The sequence below is a fragment of the Pelobates fuscus genome, chromosome 4 (genome assembly GCF_036172605.1).
Source record: "Pelobates fuscus isolate aPelFus1 chromosome 4, aPelFus1.pri, whole genome shotgun sequence".
Lineage (NCBI taxonomy): Eukaryota > Metazoa > Chordata > Amphibia > Anura > Pelobatidae > Pelobates > Pelobates fuscus.
In genome coordinates, this window is record NC_086320.1 from 60,824,412 (window position 1) to 60,847,043 (window position 22,632).

At 37.4% G+C, this 22,632-nt stretch overlaps 1 protein-coding gene across 1 annotated transcript in view; it reads right to left on the reverse strand.

Moving 5' to 3' along the window:
- Positions 1–1,018: 1,018 nt before the first annotated feature.
- The window catches only part of LOC134609319 (serine/threonine-protein kinase SBK1-like), a 36,396-nt gene continuing 14,782 nt past the window's right edge, over positions 1,019–22,632 (reverse strand). Inside the window, exons 2-7 of the mRNA XM_063452999.1 lie at positions 13,940–13,953; positions 12,489–12,552; positions 11,896–12,098; positions 10,759–11,309; positions 10,456–10,460; positions 1,019–1,146 (exon numbers count right to left, since the gene is read on the reverse strand). Of these exons, the coding sequence (XP_063309069.1) occupies positions 1,019–1,146; positions 10,456–10,460; positions 10,759–11,309; positions 11,896–12,098; positions 12,489–12,552; positions 13,940–13,953 (965 nt within the window). The remainder of the gene's footprint in view (positions 1,147–10,455; positions 10,461–10,758; positions 11,310–11,895; positions 12,099–12,488; positions 12,553–13,939; positions 13,954–22,632) is intronic.

Genomic DNA, 22,632 nt, shown 5'->3' on the forward strand with positions numbered 1-22,632 from the left:
CAGGGCAAAGAAAACAGGATTACCCTTCCGTAAAACACGGAAGGGACATACAAACCGTGGTGCCAATTTCATTGACTGAACTTTTAGTCGCAGATTACGTGTAGAGGGCCAGACCTTGTCACCCACTAAGTAGTAAGGACCAACAATCCTGCGTCTGTCTGCAAAATGCTTAAAACGTTCAGCTGCTTGGGACAGAGACTTTAATCTGAACCCAGGTATTCTGAAGAGAAGACAGATGCTGATCTAACACAGGCATACCACTTTTAGAAATGGAATCTGGAAGAACAATGGAATGACGTCAATGAATAATGTTGAATGGGCCAAACCGAGAGGAGTCTTGTGTGGAGTTGTTGCGTGCGAACTCAGCCCAGGGAAGGAGATCAGAGCAGGTGTGTTGGTTATGGGAAATAAAACATCTTAAATAGTTTTCCAGAGACTGGTTGGCTCTTTCAGCTTCACCATTAGACTGTGGGTGGTAAGCAGAAGAATAAGACATCTTGATACCCAACTCACTGCAAAACTTCTTCCAAAACTTAGAAATTAACTGACTCCTATCCGACACAATCTCTTGAGGAAGCCCATGCAAACAAAACACCTCTTTGATAAAAATCAAAGCCAATTCACAAGAGGATGGTAATTTGGTGAGAGGGATTAGATGCACTATTTTAGAAAATTGATCAATGGCTGTCAAAAGTAGAGTGAGCCATAGATTTAGGTAAATCAACTATAAAATCCATTGCTAAATGTGAACAAGTTAAGTCTGGGATATCGAAAAGTTGTAATAATCCACAAGGCAGGTTTCTAGTGGTCTTAACTTTAGTACAGGTTACGCAAGCAGCGATATACTCTTGGGTAGTGATGTGTAATGTAGGCCACCAAAATTGCCTAAAGATAGCGGATATGGCCTTATGGATGCTACATAGGGAAAGCATTTTAAGATGGTGCCAATGCTTGTCCTGTCTGTATTTTTTCTAACACACAAGACAACAAGGATAGAAAGGTGGTAGCTACAATGCATTCATAGGGAATTGTGGGAGATAACCTCTTCAATATCATCTTCCATATCAAATTGTCTGGACAAGACATCAGCCTTAGTATCTGTGATACAAGACAACGACAAGTGTATAGGAGAAAGTGGCTGTAGATCTACAAATATAACACAAAACAGCGTAATACTGTTGTGAAAATAATAAAAAGCGCAAATTTAATGAGCACTCACAAGATGTAGTGGAATAAATCGCAGAAGAGTGCCTCCCCTGATAGTATGGGGGGCTATAACCAGGACGCCTCTTCCTTTAGCAAACTGCTGCAAGTATGGAGAGCCGGACTCAGGATACAGGTAAACAGCTTTTATTTATCCAAAATTTAAAATAGAGCTAAAAAAGGCTTAAAAATACAAAGGTTGCTTAGGAATAATCCTACATGTTTAACCCAAAATAGGGCTTGCTCAGGGAATCTCCCAACATTTGTAGCAACACTATACAAAAAACAATAAAATATTTTAACAAAGTAACAAAATACTATAAAGCAGAATATAACCCTCCCCCTTGAGTCTCTCTTTATAAATGGCTCTTGATTGTTGGAACCTTGGGTGTTTCCACGAATAACGCAACTGTTCGAAACCTTCTCTAATTTTCAAATTGCCCGGTCTGATCAGCATTCACTTCCTGGTTCCTTGCGTCATTTCCGGTGCGCCGTACTTCCTGAGAGCATTATGATGACATGTGCGTTCCATACGGCTATGCCCTGCGTTCCACCCTCGATATGACTTTTTATGTCTGTATTACAAGAGTAAACTTAGTCATTTATATATAGTTAATGTTTTTCTGCTTGTATAAGTGGGATAATTTTATCATAGCCATTTACATGGGGACAGTGTCCAGTTTTTCTTCCCCCTATGGAAAAATAAGCCTAATGTATGAAAAAATCAAATGGAAAAAAAAGAGTAAAATAGAATAAACCAGTGTTCTTACAACTGTTTGAGTGCATTTAAAATCGATTTGGAGATGAAATTAAACACTTATTCCCTTACCCAGGCAAATATATGTTAATCATTAATTGCAATGGGAAAACAGTCCAATTAGTAATAAATGTTTATACTAAAACTATAATGGGAAAAAATAAATAAAAACATATAAAATTAGAATAAAGAAATAAACTATGAAAAATAATGAAAATAATGGTAATTATAAAAATAAGAATAAATGTAAAGAATAAAAAACAAAATAAAAAATTAAATCAAAGAAAATAAGTAATGAAATAAAAATTAGAAATATAAAAATGGAAAATTGAATGAAGAAAAATTTAAATTAAAAAAGTGTGTGTGTATTCTGCTCCATTCTGATGTAAACTTAAGAATATAATAACTTTAAAATATATATATATTGGCACATGTTTCCCAATGCATTACAAAAGCAAATAATGTCAATGTCAGCATTAAGTCCTTTTGGTTCCAGTGTACCCAATTGGTGTATCCAAAACGTCTTTGTGTCAACCTCTCATCCCTATTTCCCCCTCACCAATGTGGTTTCATGGGTTTTATCCCTATAAATCGTAACTTCTTCCAATCAAAGACTGAGCAACCATTACAATGTATGGGGACACTATGGTTTGTCATCTTCCTTTTAATGTTATTCAGATGTTCCATAATTCTGGTTTTAAGTTTCTTCTTAGTTTTCCCCACATATTGTTTGCCAAACGGACACTGCAATAAATTATATTACATAGTCCGTGTGGAAATGAATATTCTCCTTGATTTTATATCTTTTGTTAGTAGTTGTACTAACAATCTTTCACTATTCCAGTGTTGGTAAGCGTGGTGTTACAAGCTTTACAATTTAAATAGCTGTTGAAACCTGACACTGATTGTCTGGTAGATGATAGATTGTTAGATTTAATACTATAGCTTGGAGCCAAATAATTTTTTAGGTTTCTATTTTTTTTTTTATAAATTACAGGAAGATATTGAGGGAGGAAAGGACCCAAAATCTGATCTTCCTTCAGAATATGCCAATGTTTGGCCAGCGTTTTAATTTTGTGATGATCTGTATTGAAATTAGTAAGAAAAGCATACTCAAATTTATTTGTTGGCTGATCAGTCCCACTGTTGCCTTTTTGTTTATCCATAAGTAGACTATTTCTATCTATATCCGTAACTCTTCAGATTTCTTTTTTAAGCTGTTGTTTATTATACCCTTTACAAATCAATTTATCTTTAACTATATTGGCTTGTTGATGAAAATCTGCCAAATTACTACAATTACGCCGTACTCGTGTAAATTGACTCCCTGCCATACCTTGGAGCCACGGGTCATAATGGCAGCTCTGTCTATGGACATAGCTATTGCCATCTGTCTTCTTAAAATAGCATTTTGAGGCAACATGGGGTCCATTGTTAGTAAGGGTCACATCTAAGAAGTTTCTGCTCTTTCTGCTCCATTATGATGTAAATTTAAGATTATGTATTCTGATTTAAATATTGTGTGAAATCCAAGAAAGAAGCTTCTGAACCACTCCAAATAATAAGTATATCATCTATATAACGCTGCCAGAGGATCAGGTCTTGCCCCCAGCCATGTCTTGACCAAACTGTTAGGTCCTCCCATTAGTATTTCTGGTACCTGGTCTGTATGTTATGATATAGTTGAATCTAGACAATAAAGACCTCCTGACTTGTCTGGATGATAACTGTTTTGGCTTTGCTGATATATGCCAAGTTCCTATGGTCGGTTATGATCATGACAGGTATCGTGGATCCTTCTAAAAGGTGTCTTCATTCCTTCAGAGGTAGAATAATGGCTGTTAATTTGCAATTACCAATATCGTAATTTCGTTCAGCAGGAGACTATTTCTTTGAGAAGAATTCCCAGGCATGTAGTGGTTTTTCTGGTGATTTTCTCTTTGAGAAAGAACAGCCCAAACTCCTGTTTCTGATGCATCTACCTCCAAAACAAATGGTTTGGAGGAGTCAGGATGATGAACTGGGGCAACAGTAAACAACAATTGTAATCTGTCAAATGCTGACAAAGCATCAGGAGGCCAGTATTGTGTATTGGCCCCTTTCTTTGTTAGGTTCGTGATAGAAGCCATTACGGATTAAAACCCTTGGATAAACCTACAGTGGTAATTGAAAAAACCCTCAAATCGTTGAATGGCTTTTAGACCTTTGGGTAAGGGCCAGTTGAGTACGGCTTCTAATTTTTTTGGGATCCATAGAAAAATTAAAAGAAGGAAATTATGTATCCAAGAAATGAACCTCAGCCTGATCAAAGAGGCATTTTTCTTATTTCTGTCTGTAGAACTGTCTTCACATGAATGTGATGTGTGTGGAGATCGGAAGAGAAGATGAGTTTAATGTCAAGATATAACAAGACACATGAATGAATGTAATCTCTCAAAACAAAATTGATCAGGTCTTGGAAAACAGTGGGGGTGTTGCACAAGCCAAAAGGCATGACTAAATATTCATAGTGCCCACTCCTAGTATTGAATGCTGTCTTCCATTCATGTCCCTCCTTTATCCTTACTAAATTATAAGCGCTACAGAGATCCAGTTTAGTAAAAACATCCCCTTTAAGTCTATTGAACCGTTCTGATACGAGGAATAGGATAGTCATTATTTATGGTTATTTTATTTAGACCTCTGCAGTCAATACAAGGCCTCAGGTCACCTTCCTCCTTAGAAACAAGAAAAAAAAAACACTCCAGCAGGAGAGGAGTGACATATGAAACCCTTAGAGAGTGGGATTCCTGTATGTATTCATCCATTATAACACTTTCCTATGGGGATAGTGGATACACACTACCTCTAGTAGTACCAGGCAATGAATCAATGGTACAGTCGAAAGGTCTGTGTGGTGGCAACGTTTCAGCATGAATCTTGTTGAACCCGTCTTTAACGGACATATATTGGGAAGGTATTTCCATGGATAAAGGTGTGGCACGCTATTGTGACACCAGATATGAGTGGCAAATTACACTTGCTGAGGTTGGCAGAGCACACGCTGAAGGCCTGACACCCAGACGCTTGCAGACAACTAACTGCTATTAGCTTACAGTGAAACACTTTTTTTGTTTTTAAAGGCACGCTATAGTCACACCAGATATGAGTGGTGGCACTGGGCAAATGGGCACAGTATGCACTGTGAGCCTGACACAGAAGCTGGCAGGCAGGCAACTGCAATTACATTACACAGAAAAAAAGGAAAAAGGCAGACTGATGTTCTAGCCCTAAAAAGGGCTTTTTGGGGTGCTGTTCTTACAGCAGAGATCAGATGAGTCCTTCAGGACTGTAGTGGACATTGAATACCCTAGCCTAGCGATCAATTTCCCTATCTAATGAGCAGCAGCTACACTTTCCCTCCTCTCACTAAGCATGCAGCTTCAGAATGAATCTAAAATGGATGCTGGGAGGCTGTGGAAGGGAGGGTCTGCTTCTAATTTGCTGGAATGTGTCTGCTGACCGTGAGGCACAGGGTCAAAGTTTGCTCAATGATGATGAATAGGGGGCGGATCGAACCGCCCATGTGCTCGCCCGCGGCGTGAACGCGAACACGCTATGTTCGCCAGGAACTATTCGCCAGTGAACAGTTCGGTACATCACTAGACAAGACATCAGCCTTAGTATTTCTGGTACAAGACAACGACAAGCGTATAGGAGAAAGTGGCTGTAGATCTACAAATATAACACAAAACATAGCGTAATACTGTTGTGAAAATAATAAAAAGCGCAAATATAATGAGCACTCACAAGATGTAGTGGAATAAATCGCAGAAGAGTGCCTCCCCTGATAGTATGGGGGGCTATAACCAGGACGCCTCTTCCTTTAGCAAACTGCTGCAAGTATGGAGAGCCGGACTCAGGATACAGGTAAACAGCTCTTATTTATCCAAAATTTAAAATAGAGCTAAAAAAGGCTTAAAAATACAAAGGTTGCTTAGGAATAATCCTACATGTTTCACCCAAAATATGGCTTCCTCAGCGAATCTCCCAAAATTTGAAGCAACATTATACAAAAAACAATAAAATATTTTAACAAAGTAACAAAATACTATAAAGCAGAATATAACCCTCCCCCTTGAGTCTCTCTTTATAAATGGCTCTTGATTGTTGGAACCTTGGGTGTTTCCACGAATAACGCAACTGTTAGAAATCTTCTCTAATGATTTTCAAATTGCCGGTCTGATCAGCATTCACTTCCTGGTTCCTTGCGTCATTTCCGGTGCGCCGTCCTTCCTGAGAGCATTATGATGACATGTGCGTTCCATACGGCTATGCCCTGCGTTCCACCCTCGATATGACTCTTTATGTCTGTATTACAAGAGTAAACTTAGTCATTTATATATAGTTAATGTTTTTCTGCTTGTATAAGTGGGATAATTTTATCATAGCCATTTACATGGGGACAGTGTCCAGTTTTTCTTCCCCCTATGGAAAAATAAGCCTAATGTATGAAGAAATCAAATGGGAAAAAAATTAGTGAAATAAAATAAAATAGAATAAACCAGTGTTCTTACAACTGTTCGAGTGCATTTAAAATCCATTTGGAGATGAAAATAGACACTTATTCCCTTACCCAGGCAAATACATGTTAACCATTCATTGCAATGGGAAAACTGTCCAAGTAGTAATACATGTATATACTAAAACTATAATGGAAAAAATAAAAAACATATAAAATAAGAATAAAAAATAAGAAATAAAGTGTGAAAAATAATGAAAATAATGGTAATTATAAAAATAAGAATACATGTAAATAAAAATATAAATAAAAATAAATATAAAAATAAATTAAATCAAAGATAATCTGTAATGAAATAAAATACAAGGCCTCAGGTCACCTTCCTTCTTAGAAACAAGAAAAAAACAAGCACTCCAGCAGGAGAGGAGTGACGTATGAAACCCTTAGAGAGTGGGATTCCTGTATGTATTCATCCATTATAACACTTTCCTATGGGGATAGTGGATACACACTACCTTTAGTAGTACCAGGCAATGAATCAATGGTACAGTTGAAAGGTCTGTGTGGTGGCAACGTTTCAGCATGAATCTTGTTGAACACCTCTTTAACGGACATATATTGGGAAGGTATTTCCATGGATAAAGGTGTGGCAGTGGGTACATTAATAATAATAATAGTTGATTGGTTGTGTATGTCTCTTTCCCTGCGTGAATCACCCCAAGATAATACTTCACTCTGAATTCAATCACTATGAGAGTTGTGTAAAGAAAGCCAAGGGAAACCCAAGACAACCGGACAGAGAGGATATAACCTGACAAATCGATTCCTTATGTAAAACACCTATTGATAGATTTATGGAACATGTCTCTTGGTTAATAAAAGGATTTCTTAGAGGTCAAATATCTATGGCCTCAACGGCCAAAAGGTGTTGCTCTGCCTCTTAGTGGTGCATGACTCGAGTATATTCAGCTTCTATATGAAATTTTCTGCTGCTCTAAAATCTATGAGCTTTGTTGTTAAAAATGGCATCTCCCTAAGATAGCGAAATAGGAAGCAGGAATCAATTATGTACATGTCTCCTACTATGCCTCATAACACCTAAGGCTGGTCCCCTAATGGTCCTTAGATGCGTACATTTTCTGGACGGATAGGTCATGTTCATCGTAGAAGACCTCGTTTGCCACAAAGAACACAAACCCTCACCTCTCCTGTATTGCTTCTCAGCCTCTGATAGCTTAGTTACACCTAACTGCATAGGTTCAGGATCACGGCAGAAGAGAAAAATGAGGAGCCAAAGAAATAAACAAATGCTTAGGTTTGCTCTTCATCTTTTTCTCCTTCTCTGAGCCTTTTATCCATTTCCATCGTTATAAATTTGTTTAACCCCTCTGTTAAAGCTTTAGCAGCGGTTTTGTCTAATATGGTGTCATACAGTCCCTCTGTGAATGCTGTAACCAAGCCACTATTAGTCCAGTTGACTTTGTGAGCTAAAGTTTGAAATTCGATGGCATAGTAATACTGTACGATTACCCTGCTTTATGCGCATCAAAGCCTTCGCAGCAGATTTTTCTTTCCCTAAAGGTTCGAAAGACAGCTTGAACTCTGACAAATTCCTTGTAATTATAAGCTATGGATCTCTCACTTTCCCACAAAGGGTTAGCCCAAGCTAAAGCCTTACCAGTCAATTGGTTCATAAAAAAAAACAATCTTTGTTCGGTCAGAAGGAAAGACCTAGGTGAAGCCTCAAAGTGATACTCAATCTGATTCAAGAATCCTTGACATTCGAGAGGGGTTCAGCACTAAACCTAGTAGGAGGTGTCAACTTAATAGAAGGGATTTTATAGTAGGAGGCCTCAGACACTGCAGGCTGGAGAGTCATAAGTTTGAAGTGCCTGAGCAAACTGATCCATCCTATGATCAGGTTCTTCTACTTTGATCTCGTAGGTAGTCATTTGCTGGCTTATATTGGCAGGATCCATAATGGTACTGTCGTAATGTCAAGGATAGATTGGATCCGACAAGGACCGCAAATATGAAAAGACAGTAAGCCTATTACCAAACCTTAGAATGGCCGGATTAAACACCAATAGAGTAGTACAAGCCAAGATCAGGTATACAGAAGTCAGAATAAACAAAGAATAGCCAAAGGTCAGGGACAATAGAAAGCAGAAAAGTTGACAAGCCAAGGTTAAAATGCCAGAATTACCCTAAATATATAACGTGCTCTCAGATAAACCAAACAAATGGAAACCATGACAGGGCATCAAACAAATGGACCAGGGAGTTTAATTAGCCCAGGTAGGGCTCTAGTTGGTTACGGTGACCTGGAGACGTCTGCTTCACCAGCGTAAAAAACGGAGGCCGTTCCTTTAAATTGGAAGCGGCCAGCATTCGTGAGAATGCCAGCGTGATTACCGGCAGTGTAGCATGGAGACCGGAGGAAGACCAGGCAAGAGGTCGATTTTATAGCTTTAGTGTGTCCGTGCTGATCAAGTGCAGGCATGCTGTAATGCTGACCGGGCATGGAGTCTCCGCGGATTGCCAGTGTGACAGCAAGAAAAGATCAGGACAGAAGGATTTCAAGTACCAGAAATCTGAATAGGAGATGTGGAGAATATCTACAAGTACCTGGGGGTACCACAAGCATATGGCAACCACGAGGAAGAGGCAAGGAGGATAGCAACATCCAAGTACCTCCAGAGAGTCACAGGTCTTGAAGTCCCAGCTGAATGGCAAGAACAAGATCCAAACCCTACCGGTCATAAAGTACCCAGCTAGAATAATCTGGCAAGAGAAGGATGTCAAGACCCTCAAGTCTCATATAAACCCCTCTTAGGAGCCATAGAAAGCATTGATGGATCAACTATTTTTTGTTTCCGTCTCAGATTTACTGCTATTCAGTTCAGAGCTCTGCCCTTTTTGATGTGATCACACTTTGTTCTGTGTGCCCAAGCCCGTGTGCTTGCAAGTCCACACCCATTCGCATAATTATGTCATGGAAGCGATGATGTATGCGTTCCACCTCACCGATCGGCTGTGAGTAGTCCTTTGTTCAAGTCATTCAGTGGGCATGTAGAAAAAAGGGAAAGAGTGGGTATGATTAAAGTGCTTGTAACTAAACATTTTTCAAATCTAAATACTTTATTAATGAAAAAAAGAGAAGATAAAAAAATATATATGAAAATTCTAGTATAAAGCATAATTCATATATAAATTAACTCTATTCAAATTTACGCACAAGACACCTGAATAAAATGGTTTATATATGGATGCATTCTTTCATAACTAAATCTTCCTTAATGGGTATATCCAATTATGTTACATAATCCTTCCCCCAATAAAGCTAAAAGGAGGATGGGGGGGGGGGGGAGCGAAGGTATATGTTAAATTATTGGACAGATTGTATAAAAATGTATTTAAATTTTATGAAATGATGGGTAATGTGATTACTCCTTAAGCAGATTTTTAGAAGTATTTAAAAATGGATGAGAGGGGATAAAGGATGGTTAAGACACACAGGTATACACTATATTGGGATGTAGTGTATGCACCTGTACCACAAATCCACCTTCATAAACTTACTACATTGTAAAACTCATCCTGGTGCTTTTTGCTACACTGTAATGACATGACCAACCATTGTGACATAATAAAAGCTAAATTGGCTATTGCTGGAATTCAGACAGGAACCTTAATCTTTTCAGCCTTGTGTTTAAGAGCTTTTTTGGAAAGCTCCCACCCTACCTGAGCAGAATGCTCTCCCCGGCTGTTCCCACCTTCTATAACCTCCGATTCAGTACCAGTACTTTAAGTAGTCTACCTAAATACAAAATAAAAATGTTACGTTCCTCTTTTTCCTACAGAGCACTGCTATTATGGAATAACCTTCCGGACACTTTCAAATCCCCTCCCAGCCTAAAATCCTTTAAGAAATCCTTCTTTACATATCTCAAAACAGAATGAACCTGTAATAATGGTTGATTACATTTCTTACCTGTTCTGTATTAAATTTATATATGTATTAATATTTTGAAAATTCTATTGTACCCTGTTGTAACGATGTAGGGTTAGTGGGCCCAGGACATGCAGAAAAATGCTAGAAATCTAAATGTATTTCTGGTAAAATATTTTATAAATACACAAATAATACAAACCTACCTTCATGTACATGGCATCCTCAAAGACCTGAGGTCCTTTTACTACACTTGATATCCATGTATAAGTGTCATGACATCTGTAAGCTCTGCCATTGCTATTGCTTCCTGTCCTTGGCTGACAAAGAGCTCAAACCTCTCACCTATTAATATTCAGCTCTTTATATCTCCATGGTACATGCAGGTAATTGTAAACAATGCCACCAGACATTCTAAAGGAAGGATCCAGTGAAAGTAAACTGGAAAACATGACCAATGCTTCCCTGGTGAAACCCTGCCAGGAAACAGGGGAAGCGTCTAACTTGCCATATGTTTTCCAGCTTGCAAATATCTGGAATTGATGGTCTCTGTTTACAGCTTCCAGCCATGGAAAGCAGCCAGTGAGAGCTACATACAGGGTGACTCCAAATGCCCAGACATCAATACTTGGACTCAAGTGTAGATACTGGTTAGGTTCCAGAATAGAAAGTTCAGGTGCCATGTATGGTATTATATGAGACATCGATGGGATGAATCTACCAAAACGTTCTGTTAGACCAAAATCTCCGATCTTGATGTTGTGGCATTCTTTATCCATAAGCAAGATGTTGTCTGGTTTCAGGTCTCTATGCACCAACCCTTGATTATGAATGAAAAATAATGCTTCGGAGATCTGAGCAGCACAACGCTTCACAATGTATTCTGGTAACCCAACCTAGAAGATTAGAAAAACAATTATTTCAGTAAAATATCCAGTAGAGAAAAATATAAACACATTTACCAATATCATTTTCAAAAACATTTTGATAAATCAGCTGAAAACTCTCCTCTAGCAAAAGTATTTCTCAAATATTGGTTATTTTGTTGTAAGCAATGATTTACATACTTGTTTAATTATCAATGTATGTCATACATCCAGTTCTCAAGGATATATGCTGCTGAACACAGAACAGAATATTTCTAATATTTCAATATTAGGCAAGAGTTGACAAAGTAATTGGCACTTTTTATGGAGATGGCTGTTATTAAAACTTTTTAAATGAAATCAACCTGAACATTGATAATTATTTAACCAAACTAAGATGCAGCTAGAACAGGTGTTGGTAATCAGTTGCCTTCCTGTTCTTGGTTATATAAAATTCCATCAAATCTCCTCTGCCAGATTTTGTTATAGTACATAGGGTATCAAGTTGCCCATGCCTAAGTTAGCATAGAAACTCTAACAAGACCATGCGTTGTTACTAATCTGCTTAAAAATACCACTGAGATTATTCCAAAGCAATTGTTTAGCTTTTTCTTACCTTCTCAACAATAATGGATTCAAGGGTCCCTGCTGTTGCCACCTCCTGGACATAGATGTAGTTGTGCAGGTTATCAAAGAAGTAGGGGTAGGTAGTAATGATCCCCCTGTGATGAGAAAGATAGACCGCAACCTTGAATTCCTTGACAAAGGCATCTTGGTGGGTTTTCTCTTTCTTCATCAGTTTTAGCGCCACTGATCGACCTAGTAAAAATTATCAAGACGGTTGTTAAAACAATTTTCATGAATACAATCAACTATAGTAACATTAATGTGTCAGGAGTAGCATGAGGATGTTTAATACTATTAAGACCGTTCTCTTTGTGCTCCAGTATTTATTTCCAGGTGCATCGTGCGTGCATGCGACACTTGGAAATTAATTTAATTTGCCTATTGTTTTAGCTGTGCCAGTGCAGCAGGATATACAATGTAAATAAAAAGACAAATAAAATAACTTTGTTGGCTACCAGGTTGTGCAAAAAGTGAAATTTCTGCTTGAATTACAGGTTGTTATAGCCATTAACTATTCTAGATATTGCGTTATTAGATATACCCACGTGTGCCAAAGGCTTTGGGGATATTCAAACTATGTACCTGCTAGCTTGTCATGAGCCAGTAAAACTTGACCAAAGGTCCCTTCTCCAAGCTTTTCAAGAACCTGGTACTGCTCTGGAATCATCTGGATCTCTTGGTTTTCGGATGTATTTTCCATTGCAATGAGCTGGAAGGCAGGATCTTTACTCAGATCTGAAGCGTAGACCTGAGGGTGCAAAACATTAGTTTTAAAAACTGCTTTTTAATAATCTATTGTAGGTAAAGATAAATCTTCATTACTAATGATGCTAATATTTAACCAATGTTTTGCTGTAACATGTTTAACAAACTGTCAGTGAATGCTAATATCCCATGTGTTGGCATCCTCTGTACATTTACCAAAATTATAGTTTTGTTGTTCTGAATCAGAATACAGATTTGTAATCTTTTTAAAACATTGCAATCTAAAGCTATGATGTGTGGAAACCTAAACTACAAGACAATTCAGACCATTCCATGTAGAACAATTCTCTCCCACTCCTTTTCTCCTGCCAAAGATTAGTTGAACTTCGCAAACACAAAATAAATAATGAAAGCATGGTACAGTGTATCTCTAGTAGTTTCTGGAAGAGGACAAGACCAGTTATTCAGAGTGGATCCATGGAGAGATATGCCTCCAGAAAGTGGTAAAAAGACAGCAAAATGCATTGATAGGGTGTGTTAATAGACCTGAGGAATATTTTAATACAATTGGAGAGACTGTATAACAGATGGACTGTGTGTATAATATCAAGACCTTAAATGTAAAAGTAGGTAGCACTTTTAATAATCGTTTTTAATAATCCAAATTGTGTGTGTGTGTATATATATTTATAGTGTATAATTCAAACGGTATTTAATAGATTGAATTGTTTTAACCAAATCAAATTTTGAACCAACGTTCAGAAATCACCTGTTAATATTCCAGATCCAGAGTGTCCTGACTAACCCCAAATGAATTATATGCTATGAATTAAAGGACAGAACCAGTTTTACAAACCAAGCTACACATTAAAACATTTCTCTCCACCTACTGTGTAATACAACTCTCAACCTATAGCGTGATTGAGACTTACGTGACATTTAGTCCAACATACACGAAGAAACCAAATGTTATTCATCCAACAAGAATAATAATGTACATTTTATTCCCTGAATATCTAATTGTTTAACCGAATACTGAAATAGAAAGTTTGTTTCTATAAACAAATCTTGTTGTATAGCAAAATAACCAAAAATTCAAACTAGAGGAGCTGTAGACCGTTTCCATCTCTACGATTTTAACCTACTCTTTGCAACTTATCTATGTCACCATGATGTGTTAAAAAAAACAAAATAATCACACTCCATTCAAACATCCTTGTATCAGGTTATAAGGAAGTGTAGATCTTACCTTTACAATATTACTATCAACTCTGGGTTGAGATATCACTTTGGAATATTGAAAAAGTGATCTTTCACAAGTTCAACACGTGGAAATTGTCTCCTAGAGTCCAAAGTCTTCAAGAGGTTCCTGCTAAACCAACAAGAAGACAAATTCTGAAGGCTGTAAGCCTGCTAATGGTCTTTTATAGGAGAACTGCCCTGACTAAACCATAAACCCCTCCCTTAATTAAATGCAAATTGAGTATCCCACCAATAGCCTTTGTCATGTTAATAGGTGTGAAGATTTCTATTGGACAGTGTTCAAGCAGTGGGTGGAGAAAAGAGATTATATGTAATATGTTAATTAGAAACAGACACTACAGTATCTGTTCTATTTGCATTATTAGCATTATAATTACCTTTTAAGAAATGGGGAGGTTGAAAGATGCATTATTTATTAAACTGGAGTACTGCAATATTGTGTTTATGCTATTAGATTTTATGATTAGAAATTGGTCTATAGTTTCTCAAAATATAAATTTGACCTCAAATTTTGATTGTCCTTCACATTGCAATATATCGTGTAAATCGCTAAACAAACCTTTCCTTATTAACCAAAAGTCAACAAGTCAGCATAAAAAATATGCAATTTTTTTGTTATCCCACCAAACCTATTTTTCTGTTTAAAGATAAAGTCAAATATATATTTAAAAATATAACACCAATAATTAACTGTGGTAAAGACAACCAACTGGCTTTAAAACAACCTTTTATTCTATAACCTGCCTAAATATTAAACCATACTATTCTACCAGCTGTAACCTGCTATAAATCTCATATATTGTGTTGTTGACTTAAAACTATCCAATACATCTTCACATATTGGTATTTTTTTTTACCCCAAGTAATATTCATTTTTGAAGCTCCTAATCTATCTTGCATGAACCCTATAGTGTGTATATTCCATCGATTATCAGGATGGGGGTGTTGGGTGGGGTGGGTGAGTATGACTTCTCATAATGACTCACACAATTATTATGGAGGGTGTGCATTCATGCTGCATAACTTACAATTAATTGCTAACTCTTTTATTTTTTTTTCACTTTTTGTTTCCTTTTGAGCAAATATTAACCTAAAACATAATTTGGAAATAATACTTTAGGAGGTGATTAAAGATACATTTTATTATGAAGATTCTGTTTGATTCCCACAGTTTTAATATATATACAGAGTTAACCAAAGGCTATACCTGTCTTATAGTACCACTACACTAAGAATGACCGTGAGCATGCACCCAGCTACACTAACATTTGTCCCATTACAGGCAATTGTTCCTTTTTAAAATTGAGTGGATCTTGTGTAAATGGAAAGGAAATCCAAAATTGGAGGTTGGGCATGATGAACTCTAGAATTCTTCCTATGGAAATTCCTTGAATCTCCTCACCAGCTTATCTGCAATTCACACTTTCAGTCTTTGGCAACTTGTCCTGGTCCCCATGGTAACATTGCTATTTGAACTCTTTCACTGTGCCCAGCATTCCTATAATGCATGGTATTAAATCAGGCCTAGTATTGCATCAGTCAGTGAAACTTAAAGCATGGATGGATACACGATATCTGACGTATGGAGACTGGGTAACAGAAAAACATAGATTATATATCATTATAACAGACAGGGGTCAAGTCCTGGAGAAAAAGTGTGGGAACTCATCCAAGGTCCACCCCTTTTGTCAGTTTTGCTTTGACATCAACTTTAGCTGACACTTTAGTGGAATGTATTTCTGAAATTGTTTATTATCCAGTACATGATGTTTCTTCTAAAATTATTTTGCTGTAATTCTAACTGTTGTATTGGCTTCATACCGTGATATATATATATATATATATATATATATATATATATATATATATATATATATATATATATATATATATATATATATATATATATATATATATATATATATATATATATATAGCATATACTTGTAAGCTATTTTCAGAATAATTATTGCCCATGGTTATGTAATTTTTTTATATGCTCAATCTTCTATTCATGATGTTTTAATGTTTAAAGTGGTAGGTTGACTACACCACTTGCACCCTTATTTTCTATCTTACATGTCACTTTGCACTGAGGTCAGACTGCTGGTGGTGTGCCTATTACACTAATTATTGCATGTTTAAAAGTTCAAGGCTCATTCAAATTAAATGTATCCATTAAAGAGCCAGATGTTGAACATTAATGCCCTTCACAGCCCAACACAATAATAAAATAAATGAAGTCCTATTTATATCATAGTATGCAAATGATGTGGACATTTGACCAGGACCCCTGATGATCTCAATTTATTGATAATAAAAAAACATCATGATGGTGTCTGCGTGGGAATATTGCAGTAAAAATGATAATCTGCTACCTATTAGAGAGAGTGGGATTAAGGTTTAGTAACCCATTGCTTAAGCCAGGGTTGTGTATGTAAAAGCTGAGTTTGACACCACATGTTGCATTGGAGACTCCTGAAGGGTTAAAAGACCTGTAGCACTTTTTCCTCCCATCCCATAGTCCAAGCTTAACTTAAACATCACTGCCCTCTTCCCAGGTTATTAATAAACATAAGGATTTGAGACTTTCTCCAGGGCTAGTGTTAGCTGATTCATTTGGGGGTTTTTCTTGTGGGTCCCATAATCGGGCAGAGGGAAGGATACTCAGCCTTTTTCCCTAGCCATAGGTTGTACTATGGCTCAGACTGTCCAGAGTGGGTGCCCCCTCTTCTGGTCCTAGCCTTAAGTATTGCTAGCATCTGCTTGGCTCAAGTAAGTGGAAACTAACTATCTCTCTTCATCTTTGCAGGTCAGCCAAACACTCCTAGAGGTAAGAGTGGGGTGTCTGCAGTTTCAGTATAGTGTCAGTATTGTTAAAGTGTGTCTGAGTTAGAATGTCTTATCAATCAGTGGATTCACAATTCTGAAAGTTCACTGTAAGGATACACCGTGTATCACATACAGTAACTGCACATTCCAAACTCCAACTTTAATACCGGTGAAGATGCATTGTATTTAATGCTGCAAAGCTTTGGATTTAAGTTATTTGTAACCATGGTGTGACTTACATGTTACAGAAATATCTGCCTCCAAAGGATATTTTAACCATCTGAGCATCAGAGAGACTTGCTACTCAAAGGGCAGGTCCTGCAGGACTAGTAACGGGAACGGCGCTCCTGCTGAGGAAAGTGCAGGAACGTCGTTCCCACTCATTCCTGCAGGACTCGAGTCCTGATAACAGATCAATTTTAATATTTTAAAGGTGGACATATTACTGGCCTACTTTATGTAGGAACATTTTTTATTATTAAATACCTCATAAATTAGGAGTTTGAGACATTCCTGACCATTTAATAAACTTTGAGGAGAACAGAAAACATGTTTTACTAAATTCTATATAAATATACTTTATATCAAAAATGGGGTCCACAATGCTCGGTATAGTGATTATTGAAAACTCAAATATGTCTTTAGACATGACAAAAAAATGCAGATATATACTAAAATACAATAGTAACTATTTGAATATGCAATAATTATTGTCTGCAACTTAATTGACTAAAGGGATGGGTGCGACACGAAATTGAATGCACATTTTTTTTTCTAAATGTATTTGCATTACAACTGAGTTAGCTGGTTAATTTGGAATATTAAACTGAATTCAATTCTGTAATCCATTGAATTCAAATTACCCACCACCCATTGTATTATGTTTTGGCATCGCCCATATTAACAGATTTTGTTGTCCAATAAACGGCAGTTTGTTTTTATTGTTTTTATAAACTGAATCTTGGTGTGACTGTTTCTTGTGCTAATTTTATTTCATTTACAGATATTAGAATTCTGATGGGGTAAATTCAAAGAAATTCAATCCAAGAAACTGTATAGAATCTCCCTTAAATTCACATTTTTAAATTTAATAAGTCTAAACAGAATCTTAAATATATTGCAAACTCTAGAACTGAAATAAAATACAGAATTTCTATATTCGATGCAGTACGGCCTCCGTCAGGAAAAAGGTTAAGCTTTACATTTGTTACCTTTTCTTATGACCCTTTAATAAGCATATGAAAAATAGGAGTAATTGGTGCCGTTGGTATCCATTTCTTCCTCAAATCTTTCTTTTTTGTGCCATATTATACTACCATATCTAGACTTAATATTACTTGTACATTCTGCAGGACTTGGTTGCTTGGGAGTGCTGGGTGTTAATACTGTTTTAAAGGGTCTGAAATATAAGGTCTGAGGTTAGAAAGAAAAAAAAAGAAATAACACACTATTATGGGTGGGGAGACATGGGGCGATTGAGGCAATTAAATAGAGATGAAAAACCAAAGGGGAGAACATTTGGGATAAAGAGGTGAAGGTGAAAGTCATATTCACAAAGTTCCAGGTTGTTGTAAGACATTCCACAGAACATCACATTTTCAACAATTCCCTTTTTACCATAACTGTACATTTCTGTTGGTCTATAATATAATGAATATAAGATAAAGCTATGTGGAATATATTGGCATTCTATAATAATAGTAAATGTGGAAAGCTCTCTGTATTGGTTTTCCTTTTTAAACTTTTTATTGAATTCCTCTTGAACTTGATTTTACAAATTGAAAACAGATACCATATTATACTATATTATAAACTATTCACAATTGATCCCCAGAAGCCAACATTATTAGCAGTTACCAGATCCATATAAGTAACCATTATAGATGGTGCTTCTACTAATTGAGAAATGAAGGTGTAAATTCTACTACCCCACGTCAATGTCTAGATAGTAAAAATATCCAGGGATTATGGTTTTAACTCAGATGTATACCTTTCCAATTTGCTCTAACAGCTGGTTTTCTGAAATAGTCAAATTTTGGGGGTTTCTAAGATATTTCTACAACTACAATATTTCTCCTCTTATATCCTGACCGGATTTCTACCCAAATGGCTTACACATTTTACTTTTATTCAGGGCTAAAACTACCATAAGGTGGCACAACCAACCGCCTTAACCTCTCCTAATCTGGAAAAGCTGTGCAGAGGTGAAAGGAATGAAAGGTCAGTCGCTATAATCAGTGACAAAGGCCACATGGATGGATATATATCATATTTTAGGGCCCAACACTCTCTTGGCAGAAGTATAAGTGTCCAGGGGATGCTAGGGGTGTATTTATACAAAAAAGTTACTTTTACAATGAGCTTCCCTTTTTTCCAAAGATTCTACCCTGAAGATGTCCTCAAATCTACAACATATATATAGGGGTGATCCTGCTAAGGAAGTTAAAAATTATAACAGACAATATAGGTTTTATCAATTGGCCACTCACGATATGCAAGTCAAAAGAGAGCATTCAGAGTAGTGCTTGTTTCAGGAGTGTTTATTTCATTTATATTGTCCAAATGGAGTTGAAAATCTGTGAGGTGCAACCAGATAAAACATAAGCAAGATCAAGTGCTAAATACATTTTATTCACTTACTCATTGGTTAGTAATAGCAATCCTATGCATTTCATCCCACATTGGGGACAATTCTGCAGAAAGTACAAGTGAAGCATAAATATAAACCTTCCTGCCCACCATATTTTTATAAAACCCCTCTTAATTGATCTATCCATGCTTCCATTGGCTTTCTGACATTGTACAGCACGCGCAAAGATGTCATGTGTTCCAAGTATGCGTTCCATTTCATTCCGGCGGCTAGGGTTCGTGTGCTTATAAGTCACCTTCCACTCATGTGGAAGTGATGGTGTGTGCATTCCAAATGTGTTCCACTCTTCTCACTGCTCGATCTGATGTGAGTATAGGTCCTAACGCCAAGATTGGTTAAATGACATAAGTGGGTATTATTAAAGTGCTTATAACTAATAAACTAAAATCAAAATGACCTTTTATGAATAAATATAAACCAAGATCAAATTTGTGTGTGTATATGTATATGTATATGTACACACACACACGTGTTGCATTTGTAATTTTGTTCAGAGTGTATATATTATTAATATTTATATATATATATATATATATATATATATATATATATATATATATATAAAATATATTTTTGTGTTCGGTGCTATTCTTGTAACGTAAACGTATGTATAGCATGGTGTAAATTATAGATATGAACAAGTCAGTTGAAGTGTGCCGAAACAGATGTATGCGGTAGGCCTGTAATAAAGAGGGTAAAAATTAGCAGTGTCTTGTCAAAGAAATATGCATTTGCATAGATGAAACAGTGCAAAGAAAATACCTCAAGATGACAATTTAACAAAGGCAGACCTCATTTCTAACACCGGTTGAGGTATACACATGTATGTACGTAGTGGGGAATTACGATGCAACATAAACATAACTAACCCCATTCAACCCCCCAATAACGACAGACAACTTAGTATGGATGAACATTACTGTATAACACATCCATAACTTTATTAAAATCTTCTTTTCTGTAACCAAATTGATATAAATAGTAATAAATTAACATATATACATATATAACTCAACATATAGTGTTATACAGAGACCCAACCGTCCTTGCCAATAAACATACAGTGGTTCCTAATCACCACTTCCTCTCACCTCCCCCCTCATCATAAAAACATCCTTCCAATGCCTGCCATCAGCTGACCTTATCCACGCTCGATGGGCACGAGACCTCAGGCAACCTAATCTTAAACCTTTTGAAGCAGGGGAGGTTTAGACCTGCAAACATAATGAACTTCCTCCATCCTTAAACATAACCCCTCAAACTTAATTGGCAAGGACATACCCCCGGCTCGCTGTGACTAATCCTACATGGGGTGGGCGGGCGGGAAGCTGTTTGCTGGCCCGAATCCCAAGTGGCACTGAGGAAAGACCTCCCCCCTACCAGCTCACATAGCCCTAACCCCCCCCCACCCCACACACACTTCCAAAGACACTCCCACGCATCTATCCCCACACTCCTACATGTGCCCTTGTCCGCTTAGCTGCGCTATCTCGCAAGGGCCTAAGCAAATGCTGATGACTTCCAGCGGCCAAAAGACTTAATTAAGTGTACTGGATTATCATGACTAGAGGCTGTGGAAGCTGCCCCTATCCGAAAAGAATGGCCATAAAAAATGCTAGCGTTCAGACAGTCTGGTCAGTAATATGCGTACGTAGTGCATGAATTTCGCTGTTAAGACTGCTTTGTGGAGGACTAGCAGCGGGATGTCAGACTGAGGCGGTAATGATTGGAGATATGTATTCCGTACTTTTACCGGGCACCCCTTGTTTGAAGTAGGATAATATGTGATATGCACTACTTTACCCAGCTGACTTGTTTTAGTAACGGGTAGGGACAAGATATAGTGATCTTGTCGTTTAATGAGATAGGAATGTTTGAGGCAGTCTTGTGCGTATTTGTTACCATGTATGCTAAATTTGCAAGGTCTAAGAAAACCGTAATAAGCCAAATAAATGGCTGTTTTGATTACCAGATTTGTGGTGTGTTCAGACTGGGCAGTATCCAATAAGTCAGACATGTCCTTAAATAACGGTCTGTGTATTGGTAATCTTGTGGTTGGAGGAGTGGTACCGGTTATCTGTATGCCTTTTAGTATGTTTTTAATGGGGTAAGATGATAAAAAAAACTAGGGTTATCTGGGTATAAGGTATACATGTGGTGTTGGATGCCGGTTAAATATAATTTAATGGTGTTTGAGATGACAAAAGGATGCAATAGCTACCAGCTGTGAGAAAGTGAAGGCAGATAGGCCTATAACATTTAACCCCAGGGGGAGTATGTGTAGTATGTGTTTTAGGCAACACAAACCAAAGTTTAGTTATGGGACCCTGGGGTGGAGCATTTGGAGAGCAGGGTGGTCCAATGCTCCACTCCGCAGTTTGCATACAACTGCGAGAAATAAGTTCCAGGTCAGAGTTTTGATCTTTCTCCAAACCACTGCTCAGCTGGAGATCATCAGCTGCAGCAGTGGGAATAAACCCCTCCCTGCTAGGTAGGTAAAGGGGGATTGCTGGCTTCCTCCCGGGAAGCAGGTAGGAGAGACGCTGTTCTCTCCTGTGAGAGAGTCAAGGAGACCGAGCACTGGGAGTGCAGAAAGGAAAGCAGTTAAGGCTGGCTTGGAGCACTGGGAGCGCAGAAAGGAAAGCAGCAGGCTAGCTGAGAGCACTGGAGTGAGGAAAGGAGAGAATTGTTTATTTCTAGAAGGAATGGAAGCCACATGCTAACTGAGTGTTGAGTGCAGAGATCTGACAAAGGCACTAGGTTGGTGAAACCAATTATTCTGTTATAGTTTAAACTCTTGAGATATAGGGAACCTGATGTTAGTGAGTGCTCAGACGAGCTAGGTTTTTGTTTATAGGGATTTGTTATATTTATGGTTTCATTTGCTGTTGTCTCCTGTGTGGACTTAGAAATAAAGTGCCTGGATTATATGAAAATAAAAGTACTGTGCCTGTTTACCCTAGAGAACCGTGCTATCTGCAAACAAGGATCACACTGCGTTGAAATGGTAAAAAACTGAACCAAGTTATGTTCTAACATAAATCTCTTATACTGTTTGAAGGCTCTATTGTAGGACGGTTTAGTGTTTTCAGACAGGGCTAAACTAGCCAAGCTGAGACTATGACTTGCCAATTCTTTTAGTCCATTACAAGATCCTGAAAACACGGTGCTGCAGTGGCTGTTGGGGAGGCCATGGTTAACGTGTCTCTGAAGGCCTGGCATTCAAAGCAAGACAATTTGTCAGCTGCAGTATTATAGATCCCTGGTACATGACAA